Here is a 19,623-nt window from a genome sequence, read left to right as displayed (position 1 = left end):
ATGCTCTTCATTGTTTTAATTACCATTGGATAATACTGAAAAAATTCCATGTTTTCTCCAGTAAGGCAACCCAGATGACTTGGTTTATCTGAGATGTCAAAAACAGGGAGAGTTTCCGGAATGAATTTAGATCAGGAAGCATATTGTCTAAATTATACATCCCTCTGCCCCAGTAAAGTCTGCTGTGGCTCATTCAGCTGATAGCACGTTGATGTTATGAAGGGCACATCCTCCTCTTTTGTCCCTTCTTCCCTGCAATTAGAGCTCCGTGGGCAACAAAAAAAGAGTTGGTTTGGCATTTTGTTAAAAAACTGAAACTTGGACCATGGCACTGAAAGCTTTACAAAAGTTTGTAAAGCTTTTCAGCATGCCAGAATTGCTATCTTGTTTTGCATCAAACTTCTGCATAGTTTAAAAAAATAGAATCAGGAGGAATTCTGTTATTTCAGTTGAGTTACAGATTCATTAGGACCTAACATTTCTGGAACTTGGTGGTATGTGTTTTTATGGAGACAACATACAAAATATGCACAACTCCTTATGAAGTGGAACTGCTGAATTTACAGCAGATGCACCTAGAATTCAAGTTTATCTTTGAAGGAGATGTATACATAGCTCCCACTTCCATGCCAAAATTATTCCTCTCTCAAATCATCTTTTTAATTAAAAAAAGATGAATTTTTAAGTATTTCTCTGAATTTAAAGCTCTTCAAAGTGAGAGACTAGAACCAATACTTGAGTAAACGTGTCCCACACAAGGACCCCACATGTCACACATTTCTGTTAGTTAGCATCCTGTGTTATTTCTAGAAAATTTTATTATAAACTTTTTTTAAAGTAGACAAAGTTTCTGTAAAATCCAGAAATAGCAAGATGTTATATTCCTGGTTTGCTTGCCACTTGAATAACATAATTTAGACCCCCATCTTCATCTTTGTTATGGCATAGTCCTGAAGGGCTAAAAGGAAATTGGTTGTGCAGCAAAAAAAAAAAAGTCTGTACCTTTGTTCATCGGGCCATAGTTTGGATTATGTTTTGGTGGGATGATTTTATTAACAATCTCACATGTATCAGATGACTAATGTAAAAACACTCACTCCTATCACAGTGTCAGCATTTCTGCTACTTGAAAATCGTTAGTCGCATGAAGTAGAATGTATGCAAGGAAAAGTGACATAATATGATGCTATCCTGCAAAGTTTAAGTTGATTGAATCTTAAGATGAACTATTGTAATGATGTATCATCATAGTCATTATTTACAAAATATTTATTTGAATATTTATGACTCTGCAATAAAAAGAACACCTATGGGCATCCTTGATGATTTTTTTAAAAGTACATACCTATGGCTTTGTCGTATAGCCCCATCTGTGTACAGCAAGGTCATGAACAGATGTCATATAGGAATGTGTAGGCTCCCACTGAAGACTTTGCATGACTCTTGGCCCTATTTTCGGTCAGCTTTTTGCATCTGCCTTTTTTGTATTTACAACCTTTATGCATAGTTGCTCTCCATTCAGGTTGTCCTTGGCTGTGTCTTTGAAGTTATCATAGAATCATAGAATATCAGGGTTGGAAGGGACCTCAGGAGGTCATCTAGTCCAACCCCTGCTCAAAGCAGGACCAATCCCCAATTTTTGCCCCAGATCCCAAATGGCCCCCTCAAGGATTGAACTCACAACCCTGGGTTTAGCAGGCCAAGGCTCAAACCACTGAGCTATCCCGCCCCCCCCCCCCGATATCCATTATTTATACCACACGAGTTGACATACAACTTAATGGTATCTTTGAAGTATTTAGAATGATCACCCTTCCTGCTCTTTCTGAGTTGCAGCTCACCATAGAGGACTTTTTTGGGAGTCTGTCATCACCCATTATGATAACATGACCTGTCTGTGACACTCAGTCACACCCTGGAACCCCCATATTCACCACTGTCATGTAATGATATCTTTTGTACAAAGTATGCCTTGTGAGGTATCATTTTAAAAGTCTTGAGCCATTGGATTGTATGTACTATTCTTGTATGTGAAGTTAGGAAGTTTTGTTATGTGTGTATTACTGAAATATATTGTGAGGTTGGGAACACCCACAACCAGCCTTTCAGGTACAACTATGGAGTAGCCAGATGCTCTAATGGCCAATTAAAAGGATTCCACTCTCTCAACGGCCATCCTAGAAGACTTCTCAGAGAGAACATGTAGTCAACGGGGCTGCCTGGTTCCCAAGTCAAAAGCTATAAAAGAGAAGGGAAGTGATATAATCACTTGGCCTCTCCCCGCCCCTCCGCAACTCAACACTTGGAAGAAACATCTGGAGGACAAAGACCTTGAACTGGCTGAGGGTGGTCCTGGGCTGGAAGGCAGTTCCAGCCTGTGTATTAAAGATCTGTGACCTATCTGGACCATCTGCCGGGGTGCTGCCAGACACTGCTTGTTTCAAATCCTATTTCATTTGTAGAACTCAAACTGAGAATTTACTTTTATTTCTTAAGTAACCAACTTTTGATCTCTACGCTTGCTACTTATCACTTAAAACCTTTCTATATCTATTTATTAACTATCTTTCTGTAGTTAATATATAAAACAGTGTATTTTGGTTGAAGGATTTGGGAAATCTCAGCTCAGTTTACCAAGCCTAGTATGTGCCCTCTCCACATCGAGGGAGGGGCAGACTGGGTAATGAACTTACACTAGCCAGCCTTCTGACCAGTGTAAGACAGTACAGCTCTCGGGTGCAAAGCTGGGGAGTTGGGGGGAATTGGCTGGAGCCTCTCTATTGTTGATTCATGAGTGGCTAAGAGATCATTCATGTAACTCAGTTGTGTGTCCCCCTGCCCGTGGATGTCTGAGTAAGTTCAGTGCCTGCCAGCGTTTATGGCTTGACACAGCATCACAGTGTGAGAGGGATACTCCAGGTTGGTGCAGGGTGCACCATGGGGACCCCCTCATACTGTCCGTTGAAGCTGAACTTCAGTAAATCACTGCCTCAGTGCTTATTGTTTAGCTCTTCCAAAGATGTGAATGTTTGACACTTTGTCTTGCCAGCAAACCTTCAGCAAAGACAATGCATGTGAAATTTTTCAAGTTGCTTGATGTTTCTGTCGTAAACTCTCCCAAGTTTCACACCCATGTCACTGCTGCATTGTAGAGCATCAATTTTGTTAAGACTGATGGTATGCTGGTTGAGTATCTCGTGCCAAGGTCTTCTGAAAGCCTGGCTTTCTGTTTGACATTTCTTGATCCAGGGAACTATCACTTTAGATGGTACTGCCAAGCCATTTTATAGTTTTGTACCATCAGTGGAGATATTTGACTCAGTGGTCGTGGCTGAAGGGGCTGCTTGGAAGAGTTCATTTTTTTCCCCAGGCTGATGGGGAGTGCAAACTGTTTAGATATGGGGAATGGTTTTGTGAGACCATCATCTGAGGATACTTGATCAGTTATGTCTTTGTGGAATTAACAAAGGATATTAATAAATTTGGTGGGACAGTCAAATATCTCTAGAATTTTCCAGAGACCATTTGTGCTGACAGTGTTGAATGCTTTTTTTAGCTTAATGAAGACAGCATACAGTTCCATGTTTTGTTGAATGCAATTTTCCTGAATCAGTCTCTCTCTCAAAAAAAATCATACCTGTGGTGCTTGGACCTGATCTAAATTCACATTGGGTCTCTGATAGAAGTTTCTCTGATACTGTTTCAACAAGCCAATTGAGCAAAATACAAGCAAGGATCTTACCACCCTGCTGACAGAAAAAGAATGACACACACTATCTTTACAGAGCATGGTGTATGCGCTGATGAGTTTTGACTGCTGAGTCTGATGCATCAGGGACAGTCCCATAGGTAGGGCACACCCACACACGAGCAATGCTCTGAATCCAAGCAGCAGATTCTTTCCTCCTCTGATGCTGGTCATCACAGAGCATGATCCAGTCCTCCTCACAATGCCTAGCTCCATCTACAAGGTGACTCCACCAACCAGAGCTGCGTTCTGCACTCCTTTCCCAGTCATCCACAGAGATTCCAAAGGATACTAAATCATCTTTGCAAGCATCCTGAAATCTGTGCAGCACTCTACCTCTCTTTCTAGACTCTTTGTGAACTTCAGAGTACAGCTGTACTCTGTACTCTGAAGTTCGCAATCTTCAGGATCCTGTAATCTGGCATTTGCTTGATGTGTCCAAGCCACCTGAGTCTTTTCTTACTAATCAACATTCCCATGAATGACATACCAACACTTCTACATTTGTCACCCTGTCTTGCTATCTTATTTGAAGAATTTTTCACAAGCATCTGATATGAAAACTATTTAGTCTTTTGGTATGTTTGGAATAAGTCGTCCATGTTTCTGAGCTACATAGAAGAGTGCATAAGATGCATGTCTCATAAATATGGATTTTCATATTAGTTGACAATTTGTTACTGTTCCAGATTCTGTCTTGGAAAAGACCAAAGTTCCTGACTGCTTTGCTGATTCTGCTAGTGAGCTCAGCATCCAGATCTACATTGCTGGTAACAGTAGAGCCAAGGAAGAGCCTTGATAGCAGGGAAGCCCTGATAGTAGAGCCCTGATAGCAAGGAAGATAACCTGATAGTTGCCACAATCAGATTCATTGCCTTTATTTTTGTATGGTATAACTATGCTTGCATCTTTTGAAACCTTGCGGAATTTTCTCAATTTCCCGAATATCCTTAATAATTTCATATAGATAGCTGACAGTTAGGAGGCCTTCAAGTTTAATGATTTCACCTGCTGTTCTGTCTTTCCCTGGTGATTTACCTGTCTTCATTTGTTCACAGCTTTTTGCACTTCTTCAGCAGGAGGTAACTTCACAATTTCTTCATGTTTGAGGTGCTGCGTTAGTTCCTCTGGCACCTGTGAGTTGACAGTAGAGGGAAGGTTCAGTAACTCAGTAAAGTGGCACATCTTTCGGAGTTGCCTGTCTTGTCCTTGATTAAGATAGATCCATCTGAATTCTTTAGTGGAGCTGGACCTGATTTCAATGGGCCATAAATGGCCTTCAGGGAGCTATAAAACAACTTTGTGTTGTAACTATTGGCATAATGCTGTATTTCTTCTGCTTTCTTTTCCCACCAGTTATCTTGTAGAACACAAAGCTGTTTTTGAGCCTTGGCTTGCAGGCACTTGAATTTATCTTTGTTTTGATGTTGATTCTTTGTTTTTTCAAGCCATAAATGCATCTCTCTTTTCCTTTAGATTTTTGTTTTTATCATAATTTTCATCCAAGCAATCCTGGTGTCATCTTTGATTTTTGCCTAGAGTTTCTTCTGTTGCTTGGAGGATGGCTGATTTCAGTATATACCACTTTGAATGTGGTTTTGGGTGATGTAATGCTATCAAATTTTTTCCTCTCAGTTTTCCCTGATGAAATGGATGTTTCAAGTTTGCTATGTTCAATTTTAGTTTGATCTGTTTGGCACTGTTTCATGAGTGAAATACCACATGTAAAATGAAAATGGCTCTGGTCATCCTGTGATCAGTCCAACTGTTGGCTCATCTTGATGTCCCTAATGTCTCTTTGCTGTATAATGTCAATCAGGTGCTAGAGCTTTGATCTCAGATGCATCCATGAAGTTTTATATTTGTCAGCTTTCCTAAAGATTGTATTGATAATAACAAGCTCATGTTCAGCACACTTCCTGAGAAGGAGAAGACTGTTGTTGATGATTTTTCTAATACCATAGTTCTTTATTAGACTAGTTGGAGTCTGCACTGTCTTTTGCAGCTCTGGAAGTAAAGTCTCCCTAAGGTATGAGTTTGTCTTCACTGGGCGTAGATTTGAATGTGTCCTCCAAATCAGAATAGAACTGTTCTTTTAGTTCTTCTGTATTTTTTATGGTTGGAACATAAGCACTGATAAGAATCACAAAGCATGAATTTCTAAGGGAATTCATAGAGTCATTAAGTGTTCATTTTTGCCCACAGGTAAGTCTTTCACTGATTTCGGGAAACTGTTTTTAATGGCAAAACCAATGCCATAAATTCTGTTTTCCTCCTTTGCTTTCCCTTTCTGAATGAAGGTATAACCATCTCCTAATTCCTTTGTGTAACCTTCATCTGCAAATCTGGTTTTGCTGGAGGTAGCTACGTGATGCTGCATCTAGCAAGTTACCTTACAGTCAATGCTGTACATCTTTCAGGTCTTCATGTATTATCTCTGTCCTTTAGGATCCGTATGTTTCATGTCAGCACAGTGAGAGCTCTTATTTTTCTTATAGAACAACCTCTTTTTGGATGATCTACCAGTTGTGGTGAACTGGCCAGATTAGAGTAAACTTTAAATAAACTGACCCACAAAAGTATTGTGCTTGATGTTCACTAAACCCTGATAGACAATTTACTGTACTATTTAAGGGGCAATATTTAAATTATGGAACATATCTAACTTTATTCTACAGTTTGGACTCCGCTTGCTATAGGGGTGTAGCCTCAATTTGACTTCTACCAAACCTAGAGGTGAGACCTGAAGAGGAAGCTCCTAAAGTCATGGTTGTGGTCCCTAATTGTTGACATAGTTTCACTGGGAGTTCTGTCCATTTGCTCCTAAACAGCTCTAATTAATCCCGTCCCTAGAGAGAGCCAAAACCAGACTGGCTTTTACTTTGAAACATACACTTAAAAGGGATTTAGCATTCTCATATGGAATTTGCTTCTCTACTTCCTTCCCACAGAATTCAGGTTGCATTAATGTGGTTTGCATTGCCCCTTATACTTTTGGGTTTTATGTTTTCTTTCTGTAGGCGAAATGAGGAATGATTTGTACATCACTATAGAAAGAGGAGAATTTGAAAAAGGAGGAAAAAGTGTGGCCAGAAACGTGGAAGTGATGATGCACATTGTAGACAGTTGTGGCCAAATTTTAAAGGTACTACTTTGACACTAACCGTGAAAAACAAAAAGAGAGTGAAGGCTTGTGTTTAGTGTTGATGCTGAGCAAATATTGTTAATTTAAACTATTAACTATAGTTTTTTTCTCAAAATCCTTTTTTATTTCCTGGCAGATATTATGATTTGTCATATTAACCTTTACCTGAACGTCCTATTAACAGGCCATATTGCTAAACTGCATATTAGGTAAAGATTTGTGATAACTGGCCTCAGAGCAAATATTTTCACTTGTACTATGAGATATAAATTAAATTTGAATTCTTTCTCCTTAGAATAAGCTATTTGCTACCCCAACTACTGTAGTTTAGTCAATCAGTGATAGCTAATACATTTTTGCAAACCACTCACACGGTCTTCCATTTTTGTTGTTGTTTATTTGGTCATAGGTTTTCTGGATATTTTTGTGGTCGCTAACTTTTAATGTTGCAATACTTTAATATTGAGGAAGGTTTTTAAAAATAAAAATGAAAACCTCTGATAAATATGTTCACATTCAAATATATCCTTCAGTTATTTGATGTTTAGAGAAAACGCAACAAAGATTAGCAAATGAAGTAATTTTAATTAATTAATAGTTATTACTATGTGGAAATTAACCCATTAGTTTAAGAGCATAGTTAGTGCACTTAATTATATTGAAAATAGACTTGCCAATTTAAATAAATGGGCCATTCCCAGACCCACCCACTTATTTCTACAATCTCTTAAAAGCCTATAATGGATTTTACATTCCAAAGTGCAAATACGGGAAAGTATCCCTCTTCAGTGGTGCTTAAATACTTTCCTGAATTTGAAGCATAGGCACAGATCCAGCAGAGCACCATGTTAAGTAGAAATGCTTATATGCTTAAAGTTGAGCATTTGCCTAAGTTGTTTACTCAAATGGAACCTTAAGTACTACCTGTCTAAAACGTTCATAGGCACACAAGTGTCCTTGACTTCCCAATATTTTCACTTACAATTCCAGGTACATTTCTTTGAAAATTACCTTTTTTTTGTGATGAATACAAAATGCAGTCTGATGGTGTCTTTATTGCTCCCAGTAGGACTTGGATTAAGACACAAGGCAGAGATGGCTATGCCTCAGCCTGCAGCTTTTATTGAGCACTTTCATTATCAATCAAGTTTCAGAGTAACAGCCGTGTTAGTCTGTATTTGCAAAAAGAAAAGGAGTACTTGTGGCACCTTAGAGACTAACCAATTTATTTGAGCATGAGCTTTCGTGAGCTACAGCTCACTTCATCGGATGCATACCGTGGAAACTGCAGCATGTTGCTGCAGTTTCCACGGTATGCATCCGATGAAGTGAGCTGTAGCTCACGAAAGCTCATGCTCAAATAAATTGGTTAGTCTCTAAGGTGCCACAAGTACTCCTTTTCTTATTATCAATCAAGACTCCCAATCATTATCCTTCCTGTTTTTTCCTGTTCCATTTAAATCATAGCCTGTTAGGTCTGCATGTGTTGAGTCACTTTAATGTTTGACCAAACAGACTGAAGTCCCCTAAATGGTCTCTCACCTGAGAGGAGAATGAGAGGCCACACATGGAATGTGCTAAATCTTTGTACAGTATTAAATCTGGCTCCCATTTACACACTGATGCCACATCAGTGCATATCCTCCCACCCACTTCCAGCTACGGTCAGGGTGTGGTGAGATGTGACCCTGCTAATGCACCAAATCAGAATGGACTTTTGCCAGTTGCAAAGTTGGGACAAAATGAATAAGGCTAAACCTCACCCTCATGTAATAACACTAGGTGAAGCTCAGACATTTGCAGAGCCCACAGCTGTGGTACCTGCTAGCTGCTCTAGAGGAAATCCAAAATCACCACCATCATATCACACAAGAATGGGGCAAATATTCCTTCCCTTCTCCAGATTTGATGGCCAGCTCTTGCCCTTAGCATGCTAGTAAGCACCACTTATGTCCTATATGTAATGATAGATAACCTGAAATTTCAAAGTGAAGAAACTTCCAAAACAAATGGCCCATATTACATGTAAAAAAGTGATAGGGTCATGGGTGCAAAGGATGAAGAGTGTGTTCCAGCTTACTGATGGTAATTTATATTACCCATAGGAAGCGTGCAGCCAGCACAGAGACTGGAACAATAGAAATCAGCCTGCCCTCCTGCTACCCTACAGAGAGGAATCCATAGACCACAAGGCAATCCAAAGTCTGTGCTAACCACCTTCAGGGAATACACAATTACATTCCCCATGAATGCAGGGACACAGTATTACAAGAGAGAACAAGTTTATTTTAGATTATCCTGAAGATCGTGGAGCCTGGAGAACACCAATTTCAGGGCTGTTCTCACGTCAGTTTATAGTTAATCCATCTTTAAACCTTTAACCCAGTTGTTTTCTTCATTAGGATTTTATCTCCTTTGGCTCTGGAGAGCCGCCAGCTAGCAAGTTCCATTCCTTTGTGCTTTATCACAACAACAGTCCCAGATGGGCTGAGCTGCTGAAACTTCCTATTCCTGTGGATAAATTCAGGGGAGCACACATCCGCTTTGAATTTCGGCATTGTTCTAGTAAGCGTTGTTCACGATTTATTGTATTGCTTTGTGTTACAGTTGCATTAAGGGTATTGAATTTCATAACATCTAAACAGCAGAGAGACATGGGGTAAATATTCTTTACCTATAAAGCTTCATGACAGAGCTTTTCAGGTTTTGCAGTCTGCTTTGGTGAAATAGGAAAAAAATGTAATACCTTGAGAAACTGACCTCATTTTATTAAATGGAAAAATGCAACATGAAGGGTGCAAATTTGAACACAAATTCAGGAAATGCAAAATCCAATCCCAGAATTAACTTGGCCAATTGCATAATGATATTTGTTCATTTACACATGTTGCAGTCTAACCCAGTAACAGAAAGTATTGCATATACCTGTAGTGTAGCCATGATAATGTTGTTATTGGAGGTAGACATTTTCTGACTTTCTGGTTTTTATATAACATTAATAATAAAAAAAAAAGAAGCCACTCAGAGCTAAAACACAAGGCATACGCACAGTTGTAAAAACTTTGAGCTGCAAAGCTCAGGTGTGGATCTCAGCTACCCTAGAATTTCAGGATGTTGGGTCCAAGGTTTTGAATTGGGCCCATCTGCAGTAAATTACATCAAAGAAATTACAGGTTCATCGCATATCCTCGAAGTAACTTTTTGGAATTTGGAGAAAACAACACACTCATAACCTTAGGAAGGGGATTTACTTCATAAACATGAAAAGAGACATAAGGTGTGCTGGTGCTAACTAGATGTAAATGGATAACCCGAATATACACATTCACGCGTTGGATTATTTTCAGTTGCTTTGTCTAAGGGCTTTTCTTCCCTGCAACGGTTAGCGTAAGTGCACTCAAGTTACTCCACTCTACTAGCCTAGCTCAAGTGAGAACAACCATACTGGGAAACAACACAGAAGCTACACAGAATGATTGCATTAGCAGTGGATGAGTTGTTGTAACTGGAGCTGCTGCATCCCTATAGCTATAGCACTATTAGCAGAGTGTCAGCAGCACTTAATCCTCAATGACCCCCTTTCTCCACCCCCTTATTCCTCCTGACTGGCCAGCTAGCTGAAGTTTAAAGAACCACTTAACGCAAGCTAGAGATTTATGTGTGTGGGGACAGGAGTTGGGTTGGGGCAACACTCAGGTTATACCTCAAGCTAACAGTGCAGTAAAGAAAAATGCTACGCCATGCAGTATAAATCTAAGTCCAGAATGTGAGTGGTTTTATTTATATATGTTTTCAGCAAAAGAAAAGGGCGAGAAGAAGTTGTTTGGCTTTTCTTTCGTGCCCCTGATTCAGGAAAATGGGAGGACATTGCCAGATGGCACTCATGAACTCATTGTGCACAAGGTAATATCAGTCAGAAATCATTCTGTGATGATTCCTCTGAAAAGTACTCCAAATGCCCAGAGGCATTAAACAAAAGAAGACTGAACTGTTAGCAAATGAGTGATAGTCTTATTGTTAAAATATCCTCTCAACATTCTGTTTATAATTGCAGTTGAACCTCGTTATGTATTTCAATGCAGCATGTACTGTAAAGTCGCAGTATCTCAGAATGTAGATTTGAAGAAAACCTCAGTTGCATAAAGAATTCCATAAAGCTAAAAATTGTCACAATGTAAAAATGATAGCCACTTTTGGAGTATATTTGACCAGGTTGACCCCTCCAGGGCCTGCTATTCTTCAGCAGATCTGCTATGTGCGGTCTGTTTAAATTTTTTCATTCAAATGTGCATTCAAGATTTTATCTGTGTTGAGATGGAATTTGATCTACTCCTAATAAATATAACAACTTGCAATATGTAGGTGCTGCTCTGTTCAAAAAACTGTGCAGACTGAGTAGTGTTTTACACCAGATGTGTGGGTACGATCTAAACGCACAGATCCAATGAGGATTTTCCCATCTATAACAAGAGCTACCCATGAAATCTCTTGTATAGGCAAACATTCTTGGTATGCTGAGATGCAAGCTTAAAATTATTTCTAACTTTGCTGTTTGAAAACTCTATTCATTTTTAATTCTGCAACAGACTCCTCTTGTCCAGAGTTGAGCCGGCTCTGGAGCCAGTCAGTGGCTGAGAAGGCCAGAGACAGACTCTGCTGGAGAGAAGACATAAAGAATTAATAAGACTTGTAAAAACGTTTTGTTGTGTTAGACTCTAGTACCGATAACATACTAGATGTTTAAGTATATTGTTGAAACAGGGTGGTTTAAAATATCAGGTGCTCAGTTTTTCTGCTGTTTCTCTGTGCATTTATAATGCAAATCTAATCTTTGGACATTTGTGCTGTTCTTATAAATGTTTAAACATCTTTAAGAGACCTGTCTGGTTGGTTCATAATTTATTCAATGATATGTATGTGCATTATTTTAAGTTCTGTGTTTTGAGAAGTGCTTGATGAAAGATTGTAGGGTATCTATATAAAATAAAGCAGTCAGCAACAAAGACAATGCAACATTTTGTATGTAAAGTTTTTGAAACAAAAAACATACTGTTTCTAAGAGATTTGGCTTGTTGCAATGCAGTTTGGGTGAGAGCCTCCGCTAGTGAAAATTATCATAGCTCCATTGATTTCAACAGAGCTACCAGTTTGCACAAGATGAGTCCTTTGTTTTTATTCATTGCAATGATTTTAACTTGGTTATTTTCACAGTGTGAAGAAAACACAAACCTTCAGGATTCTAGTCGCTACCTCAAACTCCCCTTTTCAAAGGGAATTCTCCTAGGGAATAACCACCAAGCAATAAAAACCACTAAAGAGTCTTTCTGGATTACGTCTTTTCTCTGCTCCACTAAACTCACACAAAATGGTAAGATGATATGTTGATTATTTAAACATGATGAACTCAAGTGAATTTGATGGGTGGGCTAAATGGGCACTAAACACTAAATGGGCACTAAAGCACTCGTGTTATGACATAAAAGATAGCCGATGCTCTCTTTTGGGGCTTTAAAAAACAGTATTTTTCCTTACTTTTGATGACCGGATGGAAACAAATGGTACATGGTGAACCATTGATTTTATGCAGTTCAAGGATGCTTTTAAATTAACATAATATTGGAATTACGTACGTTATTTTTAGAATGAGTCATCAAAATCCAGCTGCTTTGAAAAATCTCTTAATCTGTTAGTGTTATTTTTTTAAAACATGCTTATTGTAGGCTTCAGGGTAAAGCAGTTTTTATTTATTTAGATTGCTTTTTGCTTATTGCTTTTCTGATATGACATTGCTTTCCCCTCCCTTTTAAGTCAAGGATCATTTAGCGAGTTATGATTAGTTAAAATAACCTTATATTCCTGTTAGTGTTGTGAATATATAATCTATGATGAAGCATACAGGAAGATTTGTGTTTTGAGTTGTTCCACTATACCACATAAGATTCTTGGTTTGGTTTCTGTATGCCTAATAGTACAATTCATGATGGCAAGGAAGTGTGGCAGGATACCTTCTTCGTCTCACCACACTTAGCGCTTCCCCCCTGGCGATGGTGGGCCTGGGGTAATCAGCCCCACTCAGGCACGGTTTGCCTTCCCCCTTCGGTTCTCCCGTGGTCATATTTTCAGGGTAGGCCTGAGGGTTGTCCTAAGGGGTGATCCTTCACCAAACAAAAAGGAAACAGACTCAAAAACAAACAAACAAAACCCAAGGTGGGTACCTTTCGCTGTCTCCTCACTGGTGCAGGGTGTCGCCCTGTTGGTTGCTCTGGGGTGTCAGTCCTTCCCCTGGCAGGCACTCAGGTTTGGCTCTTTCCCCTATGGGAAGGAGCACAGCCTCTCACCCTGGAGACGCTTATTTCCCTATTGCCACTAGCCTGGCAGCAGCTTCTCTCTCTCTTCCCCCTTTCTCTCACCAGAGGAGGGGTTTTTAAAGGCCTCAGGCAGCCTTAATTGGAATCAGGTGTCTCTCATTGACCTGAGGTAACTTCTCAGCTAGTAGGGAAGAGGGCCTTCAACATTCTGGGGCTAATGTATCTACCTTCTAGCACCCTCTTGCAGCCATCCAGCCTGATTTTGTCAGAGAAACTACTCACAGACAACCAGATCCTTTCTTCTCATAAATATTCTTTATGTACACTTGAGACTGTTCTTTGATATCCTCTTTTGGTTTTGCTTTGTGTTTTGTTTTTGTTTTTTAGTGTTTTGGTTTCATTGTTAGTTTTTGTTTTGAGTGCTCTGAAACCAGTTATTACAGCCAGTTCTGTAGAGGTGCTGTGGTTTCCCCGTGGTGCCTGTTCTGCCAGTTGGTGTTCAGCAGGAACACCAGGAAGTCAGTGACAAGTTGAATGCTGTAGACTAGCTAGTCCTCCGTCGTTTTTACATGTCCCACAGCCACAGCCTTTTTCATTTGAAATTTGATAGTTGACATGACGTCATTGACCTTGGCCACCGTGTTCTCAATGTGAATGAGGAGAGAGGGGAACTTACCAGCTTTGTTCAGTCTTGAACCTAGGATACGAGGAATCTGTTAGATCAGTGACTCTGAAGCCAGGAAGGCATCATACTTTTTTACCCAGCTTTTTCACTAGCTTCTTTTTCTTGTTGCGTTTCTTCAGAGCCTCTGTGTTTGTGATGGATGTTGATCGATGTGGCCTCATCACAATGTTGCTGGTCTCCTAGCGCGCAGACTGAGAATTTAGGACATGGGTAGACTTAGGTCTGACTTTACCAGAGAAACATTTATCAAACTAACAAATCAGCTCATGTTTAAAGAGTAGGCCTGTGAAATGTGAGTTTTTCTCTCCTCTTGAGTGCAATTTTTTTTCACCACCATTGACTTTTTCCCTGTTCAAACCTCCATTTTCCTGAAGGGTTTGTTATATTCCTATATCTCTGTTGAGAACTGTTTCATTTTCTGGTTTCTCTTGACATGTGAAAGTGGTTGTCTCTTTTCCCGGTCACCTGGGATTCTCATATCTCATATTGTTCTTGTACTCAGTTCAGTTCATTTATACTTGACTATTCTCTAGTTGTATTTTGCCCCTTAAATGATTTCTTTGAAGTGAACATCTTAGAGTTGCATTTTTTTATCCCCAACAAATCCTTTGTAATGAGAATCAACCCTCTATCCATCTAGTTCTTTCAGAAAAAAAGTGAAAATAAATATTTTCCCTACTGTCTTTAGCCAGTCTCATTTGATGAGTCAAAGATGATCCAAGAATCAAGTTACATTGCTAGTTGCGTCATCCAAAAGTTGCATTTAAACAAAGATATGCTGCATAGTTGCTTGAAGAAGAAAAGTGTTCAGAATTATTAATGGAGCAATTTCAAGTTTTGGCTGAACAAGCTGGCCAGATCATGTTACTGCAGACCCTAGGCAGTTCCTTTATTAGATTATGTAAACTCAGTTTTCATATATAGGTTGCAACTGAAGAATTTTAAAATCTAAAGTGCTGGCATTCTTTCAGCTTTAATCTTCAGTGTATTTTTTGCAGGGGATATGCTTGACCTTCTTAAGTGGAGAGCCCACCCAGACAAAATAGCAGGTTGCCTCACAAAATTAAAAGAAATCGATGGTTCAGAAATAGTAAAGGTATACATTGTTATTTCCTTGTTTCTTTTGCAATTAACTAATATAAGGAAAATAATTTCTTTACATCTTACAAAGAAGTATATTTGATAATAAATTCTTGTTATTCTTCCTCCACTTATAGTTTCTTCAAGACACACTGGATACTTTATTTGGCATTTTAGATGAAAATTCCCAAAAATATGGGTCAAAAGTATTTGATTCTTTGGTAAGTTGTACTTTATGGTTCTGCATAACCATGCTTACAATAAAGATACTTGATAATTTTTAAATAAGATTGTAACACTTTAACAAATGAGAAAAGGGCATTATAATTTTTCTTTTTCCTTTTTTCTTTAGGTTCACATAATAAATTTGCTACAGGACAGCAAGTTTCATCATTTTAAGCCAGTAATGGACACTTACATTGAAAGTCATTTTGCAGGTGCACTTGCATACAGGTAGGGTCCTAACTTTTTGTAACTGTTTGGAATTTTGACAATTATAGGTACTAAGCAGAGCCAGCCATAAAATTAAATTAATAAATGTGTTGAACTTAGTTTCTTCTGATACTATATTTTAATCTCCAAAATGAAGTCCAATAATAGCTGAAATAATTTTAAATGATCAGAGAAATTACTTCTTTCAGTTCTAATATTGGATTAAGAACTAGACTTTGAATAGTCTTCTATCTTTAACTTGAGCATAATGGGTGAAAACCAGATATTGATCTTGGATTTGAACATCAAGTAAAAATAAATAAATAAAGTGCATTCCTCTTTATGTATCATGCTATGGCAAGCTAGAGCTTAAAACTAGAGCCAGTTGAAATTTTTAAATGTTAAATTTCAAAAATCTTGGGGAAAATTTTGCAAAATATTCTGTCCATCTCTCACCCTTCTGCTCCCCTCAACCAGCTCAACTTAAAACCCACTTCTTCCCCAAACTTTTCCAACGCTGATCTCACCAGTGGTGTCCTTTTATTCAGGCCCACCTGAAATGCGGCAATTGGTGTCTGGGTTTTTTGGACTGTAAATTCTAATAACCTTATTATTCATCTCATGATGAACCGCAGCCACCTGGAGGATGTTATATGGCTATATAACTGTTTAGGGCAGAAAGTGAAGATCATGGTGCATATTCTGCAAAGGCTTACATACATGTTTAAATTTATGCCCTGAAAAGTCCCACTGACTTCAGTGGAACTACGCACAATACTTTTAAAGTTAAATATGTGCATGCGTCTTTGTACTATATCCAACTGAAGATTCTTAGGTATTCAGAATGCAAGTATCCACACTGAAACTTGGCCAGGACGCTATGGCTCATAGCCCTATTATTGTGAAAAATACCATGGGATCTTTAATGACTGTAAATGGTTTGGAGGACATTTCTTATGCATCTAAAATCAAGAGAGACTGCTCCTAGCAGTGCAGTACCCCTACCATCATGGTGTTCTACTCTCTCTGAGTATACAGTACTGAATCATGTACATCACTTATTTCCGTACTCTGCTTAGTCGTTGTTGATTTACCATCTAAGGGTTTGTCTACACTTACTGGGGGATCGACACGCGATGATCGATGCATCGTTATAGCGTAGTGTGGATCCCACAGAAAGTAGATCTAAGTATGTTGACTTCAGCTATGTTATTCACGTAGCTGAAGTTGCGTAACTTAGATCGATCTCCCCCCGTAGTGTAGACAAGGCCTAAGTACTGCTCAGGTCCAATGCTGCTTAGTTTTTGTGATCTAATGAGATCATAATCCAAAATCACATGACTTCAGGGAGAAGCAGAGACTATTTTAAATGCAGATTGATTTGGTCTTATGCATTAAATGAGTTTTTGCATCTTTATCAAAAGCTATTTAAGTGTTTATACTTAATACTACAGTCAAATTGTTAATTAACAATCAGATGACTTTGTAGCAGATCTACAATTAAGTGAAAGTTTGGCCCTGTTATTATGTACAATAGACTGCTTTTGCAAGTTGAGCAAACTGGTAATTGCTGGAAGAAGACACCTTGTGTTACCGAAACTTTTTTTGTGTTTATTTTATGAAAGCTATTTGTTCACATTTCAAATCCTAAATTAGTATAGTCCATACTAAGAAATTTGTTAAATAATGCTTTCCACGCTTCTGCACTGTAATCATTTTCCTTTTTATGTTCTAGAGATCTTATAAAAGTACTTAAGTGGCATGTTGATCGAGTAACAGACATGGAGATACAAGAGCATATCCATGAAGTGTTAAAGGTAATAGAAATCATCAGAGACAATAATATACCTGACCAGTGCATTTGTATAGCAGTACTAATTGAAATCAATTGATTTCATATGCATTGTGAGAATTACAAAACCTGTTCAGTGCACTCACACACCTGTTGGGTACAATCAGTCAGTTTATTCGCCCTTCTGGAAACTCTTAATTGTGAAAAGAGTTGATTCATGGTGTTGACTCCAGTAGAACTCGGGAACTGAGGACTCATTTGTTGATTGCAATACGGATAGTAGTTGGTTTCAGGAAACCTTATGTAGATTACACACGTGGTAATTAAGTCTGTGATAAAATAGAAGACTCCTGTGACCAGAAATAGCAATTTAATGAGACAGTCCTTATGTCCCAGACAGTTCTATTAAAACTGGAGTTTTGGTTTGGTTTCAGTCAACCCAAGTTACCATCAGTCACGCTCTCTATTCCTCTTTCACTGCCTCTCTGTCGTCCATTTCCCTCCTCACTTGCAGCTGTTTGGATAAGGTCTCGCCTCACCTCTTACTTGAAGTTGAACATTGTGTTATATTATCAATCTACTTAATATATACTCCAGCAATTTGCAACTTAAGGTCAGTTTGTTTTGTCACTGATGTTGCCTCATTCTCTGGTTATTGTTAAGAGGAAAGCCTTTTTTTGAAATGGGAAAACAAATAACTAGATTTCCTAGTCCTCAATGCCACCTCTTGATGAGCAAGTGCTCCCTGGTGTATAGATTTTATTAAAGGAAAAAGAGTAAAAATTGTTGAGAGGCCTTATTAAAAGATTGGCAGTAGATTGCTGCTAATAAGAAGATTAAAAACTTTCCAGAATTACATGGCATGTTCTCCATACTGACAAGTGCTATAAATACGTTTGAATTATATAATTTCGCTATGTTTTATATTTACTAATTTTAAAGAATAATGAGTTCAATATGATTCAGGATCTTGTGTTTTGGCATTTGTAGGCACAAGAATATGTCTTTAAATATATAGTTCAGTCTCGGAGGCTTTTCTCGCTTGCTACTGGTGGACAAAATGAGGAGGAATTCCGCTGCTGTATTCAAGAGCTGCTTATGTCAATACGATTTTTCCTTTCCCAAGAGAGCAAAGGGGCTAGCGCTTTAACTCAATCACAAGTAAGTATCATGAGTTTACTCTGTTGGATTATTATCGTTACCAATATTCAATGGGAAAATGTGTGTGCGTGTGTGTTTGTTACACAGAAGGTCAAATTCATGTTGTCCTTAGTAAATTGATAGTTCCAGTTTATGCTTGAACCGGTTGTGGCTTTTATAATGAAAGTTTTCTGTACCTCCAACTTCTGAATAGCAGAACTAGGGTTACCTTAGCCAGACTGTCTGTTCTGAATCGGAAAAGGATTGTAGTCTGTTAATACTTGCTCCAATTGTTAGAAGAAATCATAACTGCAAAACAGAAATCAAATTGTGTCTTCACATGATTTTGGGTATTCAGTGTTGCATCATTGCCCAGCTTGTTTAAGCACCTTGAAACCTGGTCTCTTGAACCCCCAAAAAGATTTCTCACTTTTAAAGATTTAATATAATAATCTTTCTAATGTGCACATTGTGCTTTAATCAGATTCTTAAGTTACACTGGGCCTATTAAAATTGACCACTGCAAAAGGCAGTGGTCAAAACACATTGAGAACAACTCTATAAATCCAAAATTTTATACAATGACAGAGCTCTCATTTTTGGGGGAAAATATTGGACACTAGGTATCTTCAGAAAATGTTTCAGTGCATCCCCAGCCCACTCCATGGCATATTCTCCTGACCAAAGATCTGCTTTTCCATGATAGTTCATCCCTTTGAGCTTTTCCATGTTTCAGGAAAAGACAAAATTAGTAGGCAAAGAGCAGAGAGATGATTAGGCCAAATTCTTCCATCAGATCTCATATGAGCAGCTTAACTGAAGTATTTTGGGCAAAATCATATAAATGAGCAACTCTGGGATTTTCCCACATTCCAAGTAGTATCTTTAACTTTCTAGCTGTTTACATCATCCACACTGGGACGAATACTAAAAGGAGATGAGGGTTGGCTCGAATAAGTGATTTTCATTTCAATGAAGTAGGGTCAGAAAGGTAGAAGGAAAGACATTCCAGGTTGTAACTATCTTTATGTAACATAACTTTATTTTTCTTCAGTATTTCTTGTTTATCCTCCAAACCCATTTCTTTCTCCAATGAACTACTAGCTCTATTTTTAGATTTCTAAAGTGCTGTTTCCATCGAAAATAACCTCTTTAAATACTGGAAAAAAATGAGAGAGACACTGTTGTATTCCTTACCTAAAGGAACCTCAATGTCACCTGTTCGTGGCATCTGCCAGTTTCTGTTGTCCTTGTGAGCGAATAACCTCATCTTACTTGTGGCTCGTGTGAAGC

At 38.5% G+C, this 19,623-nt stretch overlaps 1 protein-coding gene across 7 annotated transcripts in view; it reads left to right on the top strand.

Annotated features, from left to right (window-relative positions):
* Positions 1-19,623, top strand: part of DOCK4 (dedicator of cytokinesis 4) — a 414,714-nt gene that overhangs the window by 258,949 nt on the left and 136,142 nt on the right. For all 7 annotated transcript variants that reach the window (XM_048836082.2, XM_048836079.2, XM_048836080.2 and 4 more), the window contains 9 exons: positions 6,769-6,893; positions 9,296-9,458; positions 10,690-10,796; positions 12,105-12,261; positions 14,885-14,982; positions 15,104-15,187; positions 15,319-15,419; positions 17,134-17,215; positions 18,181-18,351. In XM_048836082.2, coding sequence (XP_048692039.1) covers positions 6,769-6,893; positions 9,296-9,458; positions 10,690-10,796; positions 12,105-12,261; positions 14,885-14,982; positions 15,104-15,187; positions 15,319-15,419; positions 17,134-17,215; positions 18,181-18,351 — 1,088 coding nt within the window. The remainder of the gene's footprint in view (positions 1-6,768; positions 6,894-9,295; positions 9,459-10,689; positions 10,797-12,104; positions 12,262-14,884; positions 14,983-15,103; positions 15,188-15,318; positions 15,420-17,133; positions 17,216-18,180; positions 18,352-19,623) is intronic.

The sequence above is a fragment of the Caretta caretta genome, chromosome 1 (assembly GCF_965140235.1).
Source record: "Caretta caretta isolate rCarCar2 chromosome 1, rCarCar1.hap1, whole genome shotgun sequence".
Taxonomy (NCBI): domain Eukaryota; kingdom Metazoa; phylum Chordata; order Testudines; family Cheloniidae; genus Caretta; species Caretta caretta.
The sequence above is the reverse complement of the archived record's forward strand: the minus strand, read 5'-3'. Positions and strand labels throughout refer to the sequence as shown.